The 14,904-nt window shown below is 43.4% G+C and overlaps 1 protein-coding gene across 1 annotated transcript in view; it reads right to left on the bottom strand.

Moving 5' to 3' along the window:
* Positions 1-14,340, bottom strand: part of ARL8B (ADP ribosylation factor like GTPase 8B) — a 43,195-nt gene extending 28,855 nt beyond the window's left edge. The window contains 2 exon segments of the mRNA XM_053598988.1: positions 14,021-14,238; positions 14,241-14,340. Of these exon segments, the coding sequence (XP_053454963.1) occupies positions 14,021-14,238; positions 14,241-14,322 (300 nt within the window). The 5' untranslated portion in view covers positions 14,323-14,340.
* Between the last annotated feature and the right edge of the window lie 564 nt (positions 14,341-14,904).

The following is a 14,904-nucleotide window of genomic DNA, read 5'->3' on the forward strand; positions in this document are numbered from 1 at the left end:
TACCAAGAGTGGTGGGTTTGAACCCACTGTTTCACTTTATCGCCCTCAATAGAGTCCATGGCATCACAGCTCACAGCAACCTCCAATTCCTGGGCTTAAGCGATTCTCTTCCCTCAGCCTCCCGAGTAGCGGGGACTACAGGCACCTGCCACAAAGCCTGGCTATTTTTTTGTTGCAGTTTGGTCAGGGCCGGGTTCGAACCCGCCACCCTCGGTATATGGGGCCAGCGCCCTAACCACTGAACCACAGGCACCACCGGGGGGGAAAAAATTTTATCATCAGGACATTTGCACTAGATTATTTATCACAGCTCAATTTATAATTGCCAAAATCTGGAAACCTAAATGTCCACTAATCCAGGAATGGATTAACAAACTGTGGTATATGTATAACATGGAATACTATACAGCCATTAAAAAAGATGGGCCAGGAACAGTGGCTCACACCTGTAATCCTAGCACTCTGGGAAGCCAGGGTGGGTGGACTGCCTGAGCTGATGAATTCGAGACCAGCCTGATCCAGAGTGAGACCCTGTCTCTAAAAATAGCCAAGTGGTGTGATGGGTGCCTGTAGTCCCAGCCACTTGGGAGGCTGAGGCAAGAGAACTGCTTAAGCCCAAGAGTTTGAGGTTGCTATTATGCCATGGCACTCTACCAAGGGCAACAAAGTTAAGACTCTGTCTCAAAAAAAAAATAATAATAATAAATAAATAAATAAAATAATTACAAAGTATGCTATTTTTTTAAAATATAGTATTCTAAACAACTAAATGCCCACCAATCCAGGAATGGATTAACAAGCTACGGTATATGTGTATCACAGAATACTATTCAGCCATTAAAAGAGATAAAGACTTTACATCCTTTTTATTAACCTGGGTAGAGGTGGAATGCATATTCTTAGTAAAGCAACATATGAATAGAGAAGCAAGAATCCAAAAGCACTCAATTCTAATATGAAGGCAATAGATGACCTAATACATGGTGGGGAGTAAGGGGGAATGTTATTCCACTATATAAAATTTGGCAAACTATTATATTAAATCAGACGCAAACCAAAGAGCCAGTATCTAATTTAAGAAAAAATACAGGCTGGATGTGGTGGCTCACACCTGTAAATCCTAGCACTCTGAGAGGCTGAGGCAGCTGGATTGAGGTCAGGAGTTTGAGACTAGCCTGAGCAAGAATGAGACCCCGTCTCTACCAAAAATAGAAAAACTAGGGCAGCGCCTATGGCACAGTGGGTAGTGCCAGCCCCACATACCAAGAGTGGCAGGTTCAAACACTGCCCCGGCCAAAATGCAACAAAAAACAGCCAGGCGTTATGGTGGGCACCTGTAGTCCCAGCTACTTGAGAGGCTGAGGCAAGAGAATCACCTAAGCCCAGCAGTCTACCAAGGGTGACAAAGTGAAACTCTGTCTCAAAAACAATAAAAAAAAAATTTTTTTTTTAACTAGCTGGGCATTTTGGCAGGCACCTGCAGTCCCAGCTACTCAGGAGGCTAAGACAGGAGGATTGCTGGACCCCAGGAGTTTGAGTTAAGGTTGCTGTGAGCTATGATGCCATGGACTCTACCTGAGGTAACAGAGTGAGCCTCTGTCTCAAAAAAAAAAAAAAAAAAAAAACCTGTTAAAAAATAATACAGTAGAATGTAAGGCTCATGGTTTATTTTTTTTTTGGGGGGGGGCATAGTTTCACTATGTTGCCCTTGGTAGAGTACTGTGGCATCACAGCTCACAGCAACTTGCCTCTAAACTCTTGGGCTGAAGCGATTCTCTTGCCTCAGCCTGGCGAGTATCTGGGACTACAGGTGCCCGCCACAACCCCCAGCTATTTTTTGGTTGTAGTTGTCATTGCTGTTTAGCAGGCCCAGGCTGGGCTCCAACCCACCAGCCTCGGTGTATGCGGCTGGCGCCCTACTCACTGAGCTACAGGTACCACCAAAGCTCATGGTTTTCACTTTGAAGAAAGAAATTATCTCAAATTACTCTATTAAAGACTTCACTTTTGGCTATATCACATCTTAGAAAAACTAAATGACTTGGGCAGTGCCTGTGGCTCAGTGAGTAGGGCGCCGGCCCCATATACCGAGGGTGGCGGGTTCAAACCTGGCCCCGGCCAAACTGCAAGCAAAAATAGCCAGGCATTGTGGCAGGCGCCTGTAGTCCCAGCTACTCAGGAGGCTGAGGCAAGAGAATCGCTTAAGCCCAGGAGTTGGAGGTTGCTGTGAGCTGTGTGAGGCCACGGCACTCTACCGAGGGCCATAAAGTGAAACTCTGTCTCTACAAAAAAAAAAAAAGAAAAGAAAAACTAAATGCCTTAAGATATCAATTTTTTTTTTTTTTTTTGAGACAGAGTCTCACTCTGTCATCCTGGGTAGAGTGCTATGGCCTCATCATACCTCACAACAACCTCAAATTCTTGGGCTCAAGTGACCCTCTTGCCTCAGTCTCCCAAGTAGTTGGGACTATAGGCGCCCACCAGAACACTTGACTAGTTTTTCTATTTTTAATAGAAATGGGGTCCTGCTCTTACTCAGGCTGATCTGTAACTCCTCAGCTCAACCTATCCACCCCCCCCTGGCCTCCCACAGTGCTTAGATTACAGGAGTGAGCCACCCAGACTGCCCAAGTTATCAGTTTTGAATATTCAAGAAACAGGTTAATACTTTTTTCCTTAGTTTTTCTCAAATGTGAGCTTAAAGTACATGAATTAACATTTATAATTGTAACAAATAATAAAGTTATGAATTTAAAAAATTCACATGGGGCAGCACCTGTGGCTCAGTAGGTAAGGCGCCAGCCCCATATACTGAGGGTGGCGGGTTCAAACCCGGCCCGGCCAAACTGCAACCAAAAATAGCCGGGCATTGTGGCGGGCGCCTGCAGTCCCAGCTACTCGGGAGGCTGAGGCAAGAGAATCGCTTAAGCCCAGGAGTTGGAGGTTGCTGTGAGTTGTGTGAGGCCACGGCACTCTACCGAGGGCCATAAAGTGACACTCTGTCTCTACAAAAAAAATAAATAAATAAATAAAAATTAAAAATTCACATGTGGCTTGTCGCCCGTAGCTCAGTGATTAGGGTGACAGCCACATACTCCGGGGCTGGTGGGGTCGAACCCGGCCAGGGCCTGCTAAACAACAATGACAACAACAACAACAAAATAGCTAATGTTGTGGCAGGTGCCTGTTATCCCAGCTTCTTAAAAGCCGAGGCAAGAGAATCGTTTAACCCCAAGAGTTTGAGGTTGCTATGAGCTGTGATGCCATAGCACTCTATAGAGGGAGACAGAGTTAGACTGTCTCAAAAAATAAAAATAAATAAAAAATTCAGCCTCGGTGCCTATAGCTCAGTGGCTAGGGAGCCAGCCACATACACAGGGCTGGCGGGTTCAAACCCAGCCCAGGTCTGCCAAACAACAATGACAGCTACAACCAAAAAATAGACGGATTCAAGAACAAATCATTCTATTGATGAAAAAAAAAATAGCTGGGCATTGTGGTGGATGCCTGTAGTCTCAGCTAATTGGGAGTTGAGGGAGAGAATTGAGAGGCTGAGGCAAGAGAATCACATAAGCCCAAAGTTTGAGGTTTCTGTTAGCTGTGACACCACAACACTCTACCAAGGACAACACAGTGAGAGAAAAGAAAAAAAAGAAAAGAATTCACGTGCTATAATCTCAAAAAGTAGTCTACTTGATAAGCTTCTTGTAGTCCAGTTTAGAAAAAACAACTTCTAAGCAAAAAGGAAGTATCCATAGGCGGCGCCTGTGGCTCAGTAGGTAGCACACTGGCCACATATACGGAGGGTGGCAGGTTCAAACCCGCCCCAGCCAAACTGCAACAAAAAAATAGCCTGGCGTGTGGTGGGCATCTGTAGTCTCAGCTACTGGGGAGGCTGAGGCAAGAGAATCGCCTAAGCCCAGGAGTTGGAGGTTGCTGTGAGCTGTGACGCCACAGCACTCTACCAAGGGTGATAAAATAAGAGTCTGTCTCTAAAAAAAAGAAAGAAGTTGTGATACCCTCTAAGATAGTCACTTAAAATCCTCTTGCCTCAGCCTCCCAGGTAGCTGGGACTACAGACACCTGCCACACACCTGGCTATTTTTTAGAGACGGTGTCTCACTCTTGCTCAGGCTGGTCTCAAACTTGTAAGCTCAAGCAACCCACCTGTCTTAGCCTCTCAGAATGCTAGGATTACAGGCATAAGCTACCACACCCAGCCTAATACTTCAATTTTAAAAATACATGTGTAAAACCAGGCAGGGGGACTCTCACCTGTAATCTGAGCACTCTGGGAAACGGAGGTAGAAGGATCCCTTGAGGTCAGGGGTTTGAGACCTGCCTGAACTTTATCCTACGAAAAATAGGAAAACTAGTACAGCATTGTCATGGGCACCTGTAGTACCAGCTACTCAAGAAGCTAAGGGAGGAGAATTGCTTGAAACCAGGAGTTTAAGATTGCTATGAGCTAGTGCTAACCTGAGGCAACAGAGTAAGACTCTGTCTCCAAAAGAAAAGGACTGGGCACGGTGGTTCACGCCTGTAATCCTGGCACTCTGGGAGGCCAAGGTGGGTGGATTGCTTGAGCTCACAGGTTTGAGACCAGCCTGAGGATGGCCTGAACCCAAGAGTTGGAGGTTGCTGTGAACTATGATGCCTCAGCACTCTACCCCGGTTAACAGCTTGAGACTTTGTCTCAAAAAAAAAGAAAAGAGAAAGAAGGAAAAGAAACATATACATACTATAAAATTTATCCTATATTTTGGTAAAGCCTATTAAATATTTCTCAGTATTAGTAAATACACTATAATCTAACTTAGAGCCTTGGCAGTTAAAAATAGACTACTCAACATACATTACGCATGCAGAGCATATGACATATTATGCAATAACTGCCAGAATAGTTAGCAATGGGCAGTATTTCATTCCCTAATGCTAATCAGAAAATTAAAACTAAGAGTGTTTCTTTTTGTAATGGCCCCCAGAAAGAACACTATGTATATAAAGTATCTACTACATAAAATGTTAGATTAAATGAGGTATCCTTTCAGTTTTTTTTTTTTTTTTTTTTTTTTTTGTAGAGACAGAGTCTCACTGTACCGCCCTCGGATAGAGTGCCGTGGCGTCACACGGCTCACAGCAACCTCTTCAGTTTTAAAACCCTACGGCGCCCGTAGCTCAGTGGGTAGGGTGCCAGCCACATGCACTGAGGCTGGTAGGTTCAAGCCCGGCCCGGGCCAGCTAAACAACAATGACAACTGCTACAAAAAAATAGCCAGGCGTTGTGGCAGGACCCGGTAGTCCCAGCTACTTGGGAGGCTGAGGCAAGAGAATCACTTAAGCCCAAGAGTTTGAGGTTGCTGTGAGCTGTGACGTCACAGCACTCTACCAAGGGCAACATAGTGAGACTCTTGTCTCAAAAAAAAAAAAAAACCTACGAATAATCATTTTAAGTTTGACTGTCCCTGTAACTAAGCTGCCTAGGACCAAACCCTACATATAAGCACTTCAGCTTCTTGAACCTTTTTTGTAAGTTAAATGACATACATTAAATCTTCAATCTTTTTTTAAATTTCACATTAATATGAGGGTACAATCAGGATATAATGAGTGCCATATATGCTTATATTGTGCCCATTAGGTGGGAGCACAAGCCCTCTCTCTGCCCTGGCCTTCTCCCACCTCTTCCCAATCTGAATTGAATTGAGTTTTATTTTTGTGTGGGCCTGTATTCGTTCATCTGCTGGCTTCATATTAGTACTGAATACACTGGATACTTGCTTTTCCATTCTTGGGATACTTAACTAAGAAGAATGTGTTTCAACTCCATCTAAATCTTAAATTAAAAAAAAAAAATCTTACATTTTTCTTCACATTTAATGTGATGTATGAACATTTTAATTTGACATTTACAAAAGTTGATTTTTACAATAAATATCAACTTCAATCAGCACCTTCCCGGACCTCTGGAAGAACTGCGCCTGCCCGGACACCAGTAAGAGTTGCGCAGGGACCGGCTACCCCTCCTGCCGTGCCTTCCCACACCCTGACCAGGAACTCCGGGAGCCGCGCAACCCCGCATTCTCCCTCCTGTACCCTCCCTGCCTCCACACCGCCCGCTCATCTGGCCAGGAACTCTGGTAGCTGCGTGCCCTCCGGAGCCCTCCCTGCCTCTGCACGGAGCCCTTCTGATGGCAAGAGACAGCTGGAGCCTTAGGCCCTCTGTGCCAAAGGCACCAAGCACTCTAAGAACCGTGTGCACCACACCCCAACCTGTTGCTGGACCCGGCGGTGTCCCACTCCGGAGCTGCTCCCACAACCAGAACTCCCTGGCTGGGGCAGCCCCAGAAGACCTACACAGGGTCACTCCCTACAAAGATCCAGCAACAATAGAGTGATCCCCCCAGGTCTAATCTCAGAGAGACACCACCCCAACTATGAGGATGGCCAGAGGCAATGGTGAAAAACAATCATGAGACGACATCAAAGGAAATACTCTGGCAACATGAATAATCAGAGTAGATCAACTCCCCCAAGGATCAATGGGGCAGACACAGCACAAGATCCCATGCACAAATAGCTGAGATGTCAGAAATCGAATTCAGAATCTGGATAGCAAATAAGATCAGATTAGAATTCCAAGCAGTAACCAAAAAGATATCTCAGGGATTCAACAAATTCAAAGACCAAATAACCAAAGATTTTGACACATTGAGACAAGAAGTTGCAGCCCTCAAAGATCTGAGAAACAGTACAATCCCTCAGTAACAGAATGGAGCAAGAAGAAGAAAGGATTTCTGACATTGAAGACAAAGCTTTTGAACGCTCCCAAACTCTCAAAGAGGAAGAGAAATGGACGGCAAAAACAGATCACTCTCTCAGAGAGCTCTGGGATAATTCGAAGAAAATCAATATTCGTCTTATAGAGATCTCCGAAAGTGATGAAGTGGCTTCAGAAGGCACAGAGTCTATTCTCCATGAGATTATGAAGGAGAACTTTCCAGACATGCCAAGAGATTCTGAAATTCAGATAGCAGACAGTTTCAGAACTCCAGCACAACTCAACCCAAATAAGACATCTCCCATAATTGATTATGACACATCATAATCAATTTCACTAAACTGAATACACATTCTTCTCATCAGCCCACGGAACACACTCCAAAACAGACCACATCCTGGGCCACAAATCTAACCTCAGCAAATTTTAAAAAATAGAAATTATTCCTTGCATCTTCTCAGACCATCATGGAATAAAAGTTGAACTCAATAACAACATGAATCTGTATTCCCATACAAGAACATGGAAGCTAAATAACCTTATGCTGAAGGATAGATGGGTTACAGATGAGATTAAGAAGGAAATCACCAAATTTTTGGAACAAAACAACAATCAACACACAAATTATCAGAACCTCTGGGATACTGCAAAGGCAGTCCTAACAGGAAAATTTATAGCACTGCAAGCCTTCCTCAAGAAAATGGAAAGAGAGGAAGTCAATAACTTAATAGGACATCTCAAGCAACTGGAGAAGGAAGAACATTCCAACCCCAAACCCAGCAGAAGAAAAGAAATAACCAAAATAAGAGCAGAATTAAATGAAATTGAAAACAAAAGAATTATACAACAGATCAATAAATCGAAAAGTTGGTTTTTTGAAAAGATCCATAAAATAGATAAACCTTTGGCCAACCTAACCTGGAAAAAAAGAGTAAAATCTCTAATTTCATCAATCAGAAATGGTAAAGATGAAATAACAACAGACCCCTCAGACATTCAAAAAATCCTTAATGAATATTACAAGAAACTTTACTCTCAGAAATATGAAAATCTGAAAGAAATCAACCAATACTTGGAAGTACGCCACCTACCAAGACTTAGCCAGAACGAAGTAGAAATGTTGAACAGGCCTATATCAAGTTCTGAAATAGCATCAACTATACAAAATCTCCCTAAAAAGAAAAGCCCAGGACCAGATGGCTTTACGTCAGAATTCTACCAAACCTTTAAAGAAGAACTAGTACCTATATTACTAAACCTCCAAAATATAGAAAAAGAAGGAATACTACCCAACACATTCTACAAAGCAAACATCACCTTGATCCCCAAGCCAGGGAAAGACCCAACAAGAAAAGAAAATTATAGACCAATATCACTAATGAATATTGATGCTAAAATACTCAATAAGATCCTAACAAACAGAATCCAACAACACATCAAAAAAATTATACACCACAACCAAGTGGGATTTATCCCAGGGTCTCAAGGCTGGTTCAATATACGTAAATCTATAAATGTAATTCAGCACAGAAACAAACTAAAAAATAAAGACCATATGATTCTCTCAATTGATGCAGAAAAAGCTTTTGATAATATCCAGCATCCCTTCATGATCAGAACACTGAAGAAAATTGGTATAGAAGGAATATTTCTTAAACTAATAGAGGCCATATACACCAAACCCACAGCCAATATCTTATTGAATGGATTTAAATTGAAAACATTTCCACTTAGATCAGGAACCAGGCAAGGTTGCCCATTGTCTCCATTGCTCTTTAACATTGTAATGGAAGTTTCAGCCTTGGCATTTAGGGAAGAAAAGGCGATCAAGGGTATCCACATAGGGTCAGAAGAGATCAAACTTTCACTCTTCGCAGATGACACGATCGTATATCTGGAAAACACTAGGGATTCTACTACAAAACTTTTAGAAGTGATCAAGGAATACAGCAATGCCTCAGGCTACAAAATCAACACCCATAAGCCTTTATATACACACCAACAATAGCCAAGCCGAAAAAACAGTCAAGGACTCTATTCCTTTCACAGTCGTGCCAAAGAAGATGAAATATTTGCGAGTTTATCTAACAAAGGATGTGAAAGATCTCTATAAAGAGAACTATGAAACTTTTTTTTTTTGTAGAGACAGCGTTTCACTTTACTGCCCTCGGTAGAGTGCCGTGGCGTCACACAGCTCACAGCAACCTCCAACTCCTGGGCTTAGGCGATTCTCTTGCCTCAGCCTCCCGAGTAGCTGGGACTACAGGCGCCCGCCACAACGCCCAGCTATTTTTTGGTTGCAGTTTGGCCAGGGCTGGGTTTGAACCCGCCACCCTCGGTATATGGGGCCGGCGCCCTGCTCACTGAGCCACAGGCGCGGCCCGAGAACTATGAAACTTTAAGAAAAGAAATAGCTGAAGATGTTAACAAATGGAACGACATACCATGCTCATGGCTGGGAAGAATCAACATCGTTAAAATGTCTATACTACCCAAAGCAATATATAATTTTAATGCAATTCTTATCAAAGCTCCGTTGTCATATTTTAAAGATCTTGAAAAAATAATACTTCCTTTTATATGGAATCAGAAAAAACCTTGAATAGCCAAAACATTACTCAGCAATAAAAACAAAGCAGGAGGAATCACGCTACCAGACCTGAGACTGTACTATAAATCGATAGTGATCAAAAAAGCATGGTACTGGCACAAAAGCAGAGAAGTAGATGTCTGGAACAGAATAGAGAACCAGGAGATGAATCCAGCTACTTAACCGTTATTTGATCTTTGACAAGCCAATTAAAAACATTCAGTGGGGAAAAGATTCCCTACTTAACAAATGGTGCTGGGTGAACTGGCTGCCAACCTGTAGAAGACTGAAACTGGACCCACACCTTTCACCATTAACTAAGATAGACTCTCACTGGATAAAAGATTTAAACTTAAGACATGAAACTGTAAAAATACTTGAAGAAAGTGCAGGGAAAACTCTTGAAGGAATCAGCCTGGGTGAATATTTTATGAGGAGGACTCCCCAGGCATTTGAAGCACTATCAAAAATACACTACTGGGACCTGATCAAACTAAAAAGCTTCTGTACAGCCAAGAACATAGTAAGTAAAGCAAGCAGACAGCCCTCAGAATAGGAGAAAATATTTGCAGGTTATACCTCCAATAAAGGTCTAATAACCAGAATCCACAGAGAACTCAAACGTATTAGCAAGAAAAGAACACGTGATCCCATCTCAGGGTGGGCAAAAGACTTGAAGAGAAACTTCTCTAAAGAAGACAGATGCACGATCTACAGACACATGAGAAAAAGCTCATCATCCTTAATCATCAGAGAAATGCAAATCAAAACTACTTTGAGATATCACCTAACCCCAGTAAGAGTAGCCCACATAACAAAATCCCAAAACCAGAGATGTTGGCATGGATGCGGAGAAAAGGACACACTTCTACACTGCTGGTGGGAATGCACACTAATACATTCCTTTTGGAAGGATGTTTGGAGAATACTTAGAGCTCTAAAAATAGACCTGCCATTCGATCCTATAATTCCTTTACTAGGTATATACCTAGAAGACCAAAAATCACAATATAACAAAGACATCTGTACTACAATGTTTATTGCAGCCCAATTCATAATTGCTAAGTCATGGAAGAAGCCCAAGTGCCCATCGACCCACGAATGGACTAGCAAATTGTGGTACATTTATACCATGGAATATTATGCAGCCTTAAAGAAAGATGGAGACTTTACCTCTTTCATGCTTACATGGATGGCGCTGGAACATATTCTTCTTAGCAAAGTATCTCAAGAATGGAAGAAAAAGTATCCAATGTACTCAGCCTTACTATGAAGCTAAATTATAGCTTTCACATGAAGGCTATAACCCAACTATAGCACAAGACTATGGGGAAAGGGCCAAGGGAGGAGAAGGGAGTGGGGAAGTCAGGGTGGAGGGAGGGTAATGGGTGGGGCCACACCTATGGTGCATCTTAGAATGCATAATACAACTAAATGCATAATACAACTGTCTACATATAATAACTAAGAAAATGCCATGAAGGCTAGATTGAACAGTATGATGAGAATATTTCAGATTGTATATGAAACCAGCACATTGTACTCTTGATTGCACAAATGTACACAGCTATGATTTAACAATAAAAAAATAAATTAATTAAATAAATAAATATCAACTTCACCTGAATTGTTTTCATAACTGGGAAGTTACTTGTTGAATTTGTTAAATAGCCACCTTTCTAAAGTGACACATAATGGTCATACTTCTGGTCCTATAAATCAAATATTTTATACAGAATAGAAAGAATGATACAGTTGGTTTGTTTAAAAAATAAGGCTAATTTTACTATTCTGGACACAGTTTTTCTATCTAGAAATATGTAAAATCAACTTTAATTACTAACCACTTCCACACCTTCATTATACTCTGTAAGAATGACTGGTTGCGTTAGAGTCCATGGTTAAAAAAAGTTATCTTTTCAGTCAGTAAGTCTGCCTTTTTCTTTTTTTAACAAATACTACTCTGAATTAACAATTCGTAATTGTAGGCAGTGCCTGTGGCTCAGTGTGTAGGGTGCTGGCCCCATATACTGAGGGTGGCAGATTCAGCCCCAGTCAAACTGCAATAAAAAAAAAAATAGCTGGGTGGGGCGGCACCTGTGGCTCAGTGAGTAGGGCGCCGGCCCCATATGCCAAGGGTGGCAGGTTCAAACTCAGCCCCAGGCCAAAATGCAACAAAAAAATAGCCGGGCGTTGTGGCGGGCGCCTGTAGTCCCAGCTTCTCAGGAGGCTGAGGCAAGAGAACCGCTGAAGCCCAAGAGCTAGAGGTTGCTGTGAGCCGTGTGACGCCACGGCACTCTACCCGAGGGCGGTACAGTGAGACTCTGTCTCTACAGAAAAAAAAAAAAAAAAAAATAGCTGGATGTTGTCGCAGGCGCCTGTAGTCCCAGCTACTCCGGAGACTGAGGCAAGAGAATCACCTAAGCCCAAGAGGTGGAGGTTGCTGTGAGCTGTGACGCTACAGCACTCTACCGAGAGCGACAAAATGAGACTCTGTCTCTTAAAAAAAAACAAAAAAACAAATAATTGTATAAATTTATGGGGCACAGCATATGCTTTATGTATAAAATGTGGGATGATTAAATCAAGCTAATTAATGTACAGATCACCACACTATTTTTTTGTAACTTATGTTTTTTTCTTAATAGAACCTTGGCTGGGCGTGGTGGTTCACGCCTGTAACCCTAGCACTCTGGGAGGCCCAGGTGGGTGGACTGCTTGAGTTCGAGAATTCAAGACCAGCCTGGGCAAAAAAGTGAGACCCTCATCTCTACTAAAAATGAAAAAATTGAGGCAAGAGGATTGCTTGAGCCCAAGAGTTGAAGGTTGCTGTGAGCTATGAGGTCACAGTACCCTACCCAGAGCAAGTCTGTCTCAAAACAAACAAACAAAAAGCCAGAACCTACTAACACCATTAAACAGGATGTCCCAAAAGTCACCATAAGTAGTGTAAAATAGGAAATTGTAGCTAAATGTACATTTATTTTAAAAAATATTCATTACCCAGCCTGAGTTAAAGTGAGATCCTCTCTCTACTAAAAACAGAAAAACTAGCAGGCATTGTAGCAGGCACCTATAGTCCTAGCTACGTGGGAGGCTAAAGCAAAAGTACTGCTTGAGCTCAAGAGTTTGAGGTTGCTGTGAGTTATGATATAACAGCACTCTACTGAGGGTGACAAAGTAAGACTCTGTCTCAAAAATAAATAAATAAAATATAAAGCATTATCTTTTCCAAAATAATATAAAAGTTCTAACATTGATATGTAGCCCAAAGTTTGTCTTTTCTATTAATTTTACTTGTATTAGATACACATTCCACTCACCTATACCTGTGGAAAAGATAGTCATTTCAAACCTAAACCATCATATTACAAGGAGCCAACCAAGAAATAGGTAAATTTTCCTTATATACAACGTTCTTCAAAGTAAGTTTGGGTTTCTGCTAATCTTCAATCCTAGTCTTACCCACTCCTGTTGCTCTATCACTGAAAGGACTAAGAGTCACAAGTTCTCCACAAGGGAGACATTTGAGTCATTCCTGCAACCAAACCAGTTGGACAGCTAGTCTTCTGTCAAAGAAGGATTTCGACAGTCATCTAAAAGGAGGATGAACAGCTGCCATCTTTCTGTAGAGCAGCTGTAAAGCTCCCTGGCCTGTACAAGCCCCTATCAGCTAAGATTCAATCACAGCAACTCTGGTTCTAAAAAAGACTGTGGAGAAATCTTTCGCTACTTCTTCCCCTGCCAACCAGCAAGCAAAACTGAATGATCATCCTTCTACTCAACCACTGCTGAATAAACACCACATTGTTTTTAAGTCCTCAGAGCAATATCCCTCCAGACACCTTTCCCCTGAGCCTGACAAACTATATTCCAGCCTGGCCCCTTGGCTTCTCTTCAAATGAGAAACACCATCCAAAGAACCTCTTTCGCAGGGTAGTTTATGCTGATTTTCAATCTATCTTACCTACTCGCTTAAGACAATTAGCTCTAGTAAAACAGAAATCCCCTTACTCTTTGGCTTAATAAATACCATCACCTACTGCAGACTCGCTGGAACTCAAAAATCAACTAGATCTCCGCCCTTCGGGGGGGAAAGGTGAAAACGAATAATTGAATTATATGGGACAAACTGCCCAGACAATTCAGGAAGGCGCGAGCTGTCACAGTGGGGCTCTTCGTCCCAAGTGGCAACTTGAGAGAGGCTGTTAATTCTTAGGCTTTCTCACAGGACTGACCGGTTCGCCAAACTCCACCATTCGGGAAAGTGACAGACGGGACTTAACCTCTTCGGCTGCCCCCACTGAGCAAGCCCAAGGGAAACCCCCAACCCCAAGCGCTTTAAAAACAAGACAAGTTCAATTTAACCCTTTCCAAGCCTGCGCCTCATTTAAGAACACAACCCTTTGAAGATGCCTAAATAGAATTAACCCTTCTAATGCCAGTCTCAGTGCTACAGCCTCCGCCGCCAACACGCGGGAAATTCCAAATCCTGGCCCTGGAGCAGGTGACAGACGTAGTTCAGCAGCCTACCCTGGCCCCATTAGTCCCATCGCGCTAAGGGGAGCCGCAACTCAGGCCTTTGGGGAGGCGCCGGGCCGGACTCGCTGCCTACCAAGCCCTAGGCGAGTAGGTGGGCGGGGGCTCACCGCGATGACATTGACGAAGGTGGTCTTGCCGGAGTACTGCAACCCCACGAGCGTCAGCTCCATCTCCTCCTTCCAGAAGAGCGAACGGAACCAGTCCAGCAGACGGGAGATGAGCGCCAGCATGATGGCGGCCGGGAGGGAGGACCGATGGGAGGACGAGAGGGCAGGCTAGCGGCAGCGTCGACGACTTCCACAAAAGCGGGCCTCGGCCCCGACCCCCAACGGCTCCTCGGGCCCCCAGCACGACACGGGCTGACACGGGCGGGCGGCAGCGGCCGAAGCCAGGAAGCCGAGCGGGTCATATGACTCGCCCTACCCCCCCCACCCCCGTCCCCGCGCCGCCGCCGGCGCCCACGGCAAGAGTGGCGTGGCCGGCCTGAGCCAGGTGCGCCCGCCGCTTGCAGCGCCACCTAGTGAGACAGCCTCGCAGCACAGTCTTTGGGCTTCCTTTCTAGCGTTCTTGCATTGTTTTCTCTGTCTTTCTCCTTCGCTCAATCATTCACTTGTTCATTCATACTTGCTTTCTTTTTTCGGTAATTGTTCATTTACATTCCACTCTGTGCAGGAAAACTTCAAGACTGGGGCATTCCGCATAGAATAAAAGGTCCTGCCCTACATTTTTGGTAACAGCAAAAGATGAAAAGCAACAAGTGTTTACTGTAGACAAATGATTAAAAAAAAAAAAAAGAAAAAAACTATGCTCCTAAAGGTGAATATTCTGCAGCTGTTAAAATAAATAAGGAAGTTCTCTCTAAACTGATACAGAATGATGTCAGGCGGCGCCTATGGCTCAGTGAATAGGGAGCCGGCCCCATATACGAGGGTGGCTGATTCAAACTGCAACAAAAAATAGCCAGGCCTTGTGGCGGGCTCCTGTAGTCCCA

This window comes from Nycticebus coucang, chromosome 8 (genome assembly GCF_027406575.1).
Source record: "Nycticebus coucang isolate mNycCou1 chromosome 8, mNycCou1.pri, whole genome shotgun sequence".
In the NCBI taxonomy this organism is placed as follows: domain Eukaryota; kingdom Metazoa; phylum Chordata; class Mammalia; order Primates; family Lorisidae; genus Nycticebus; species Nycticebus coucang.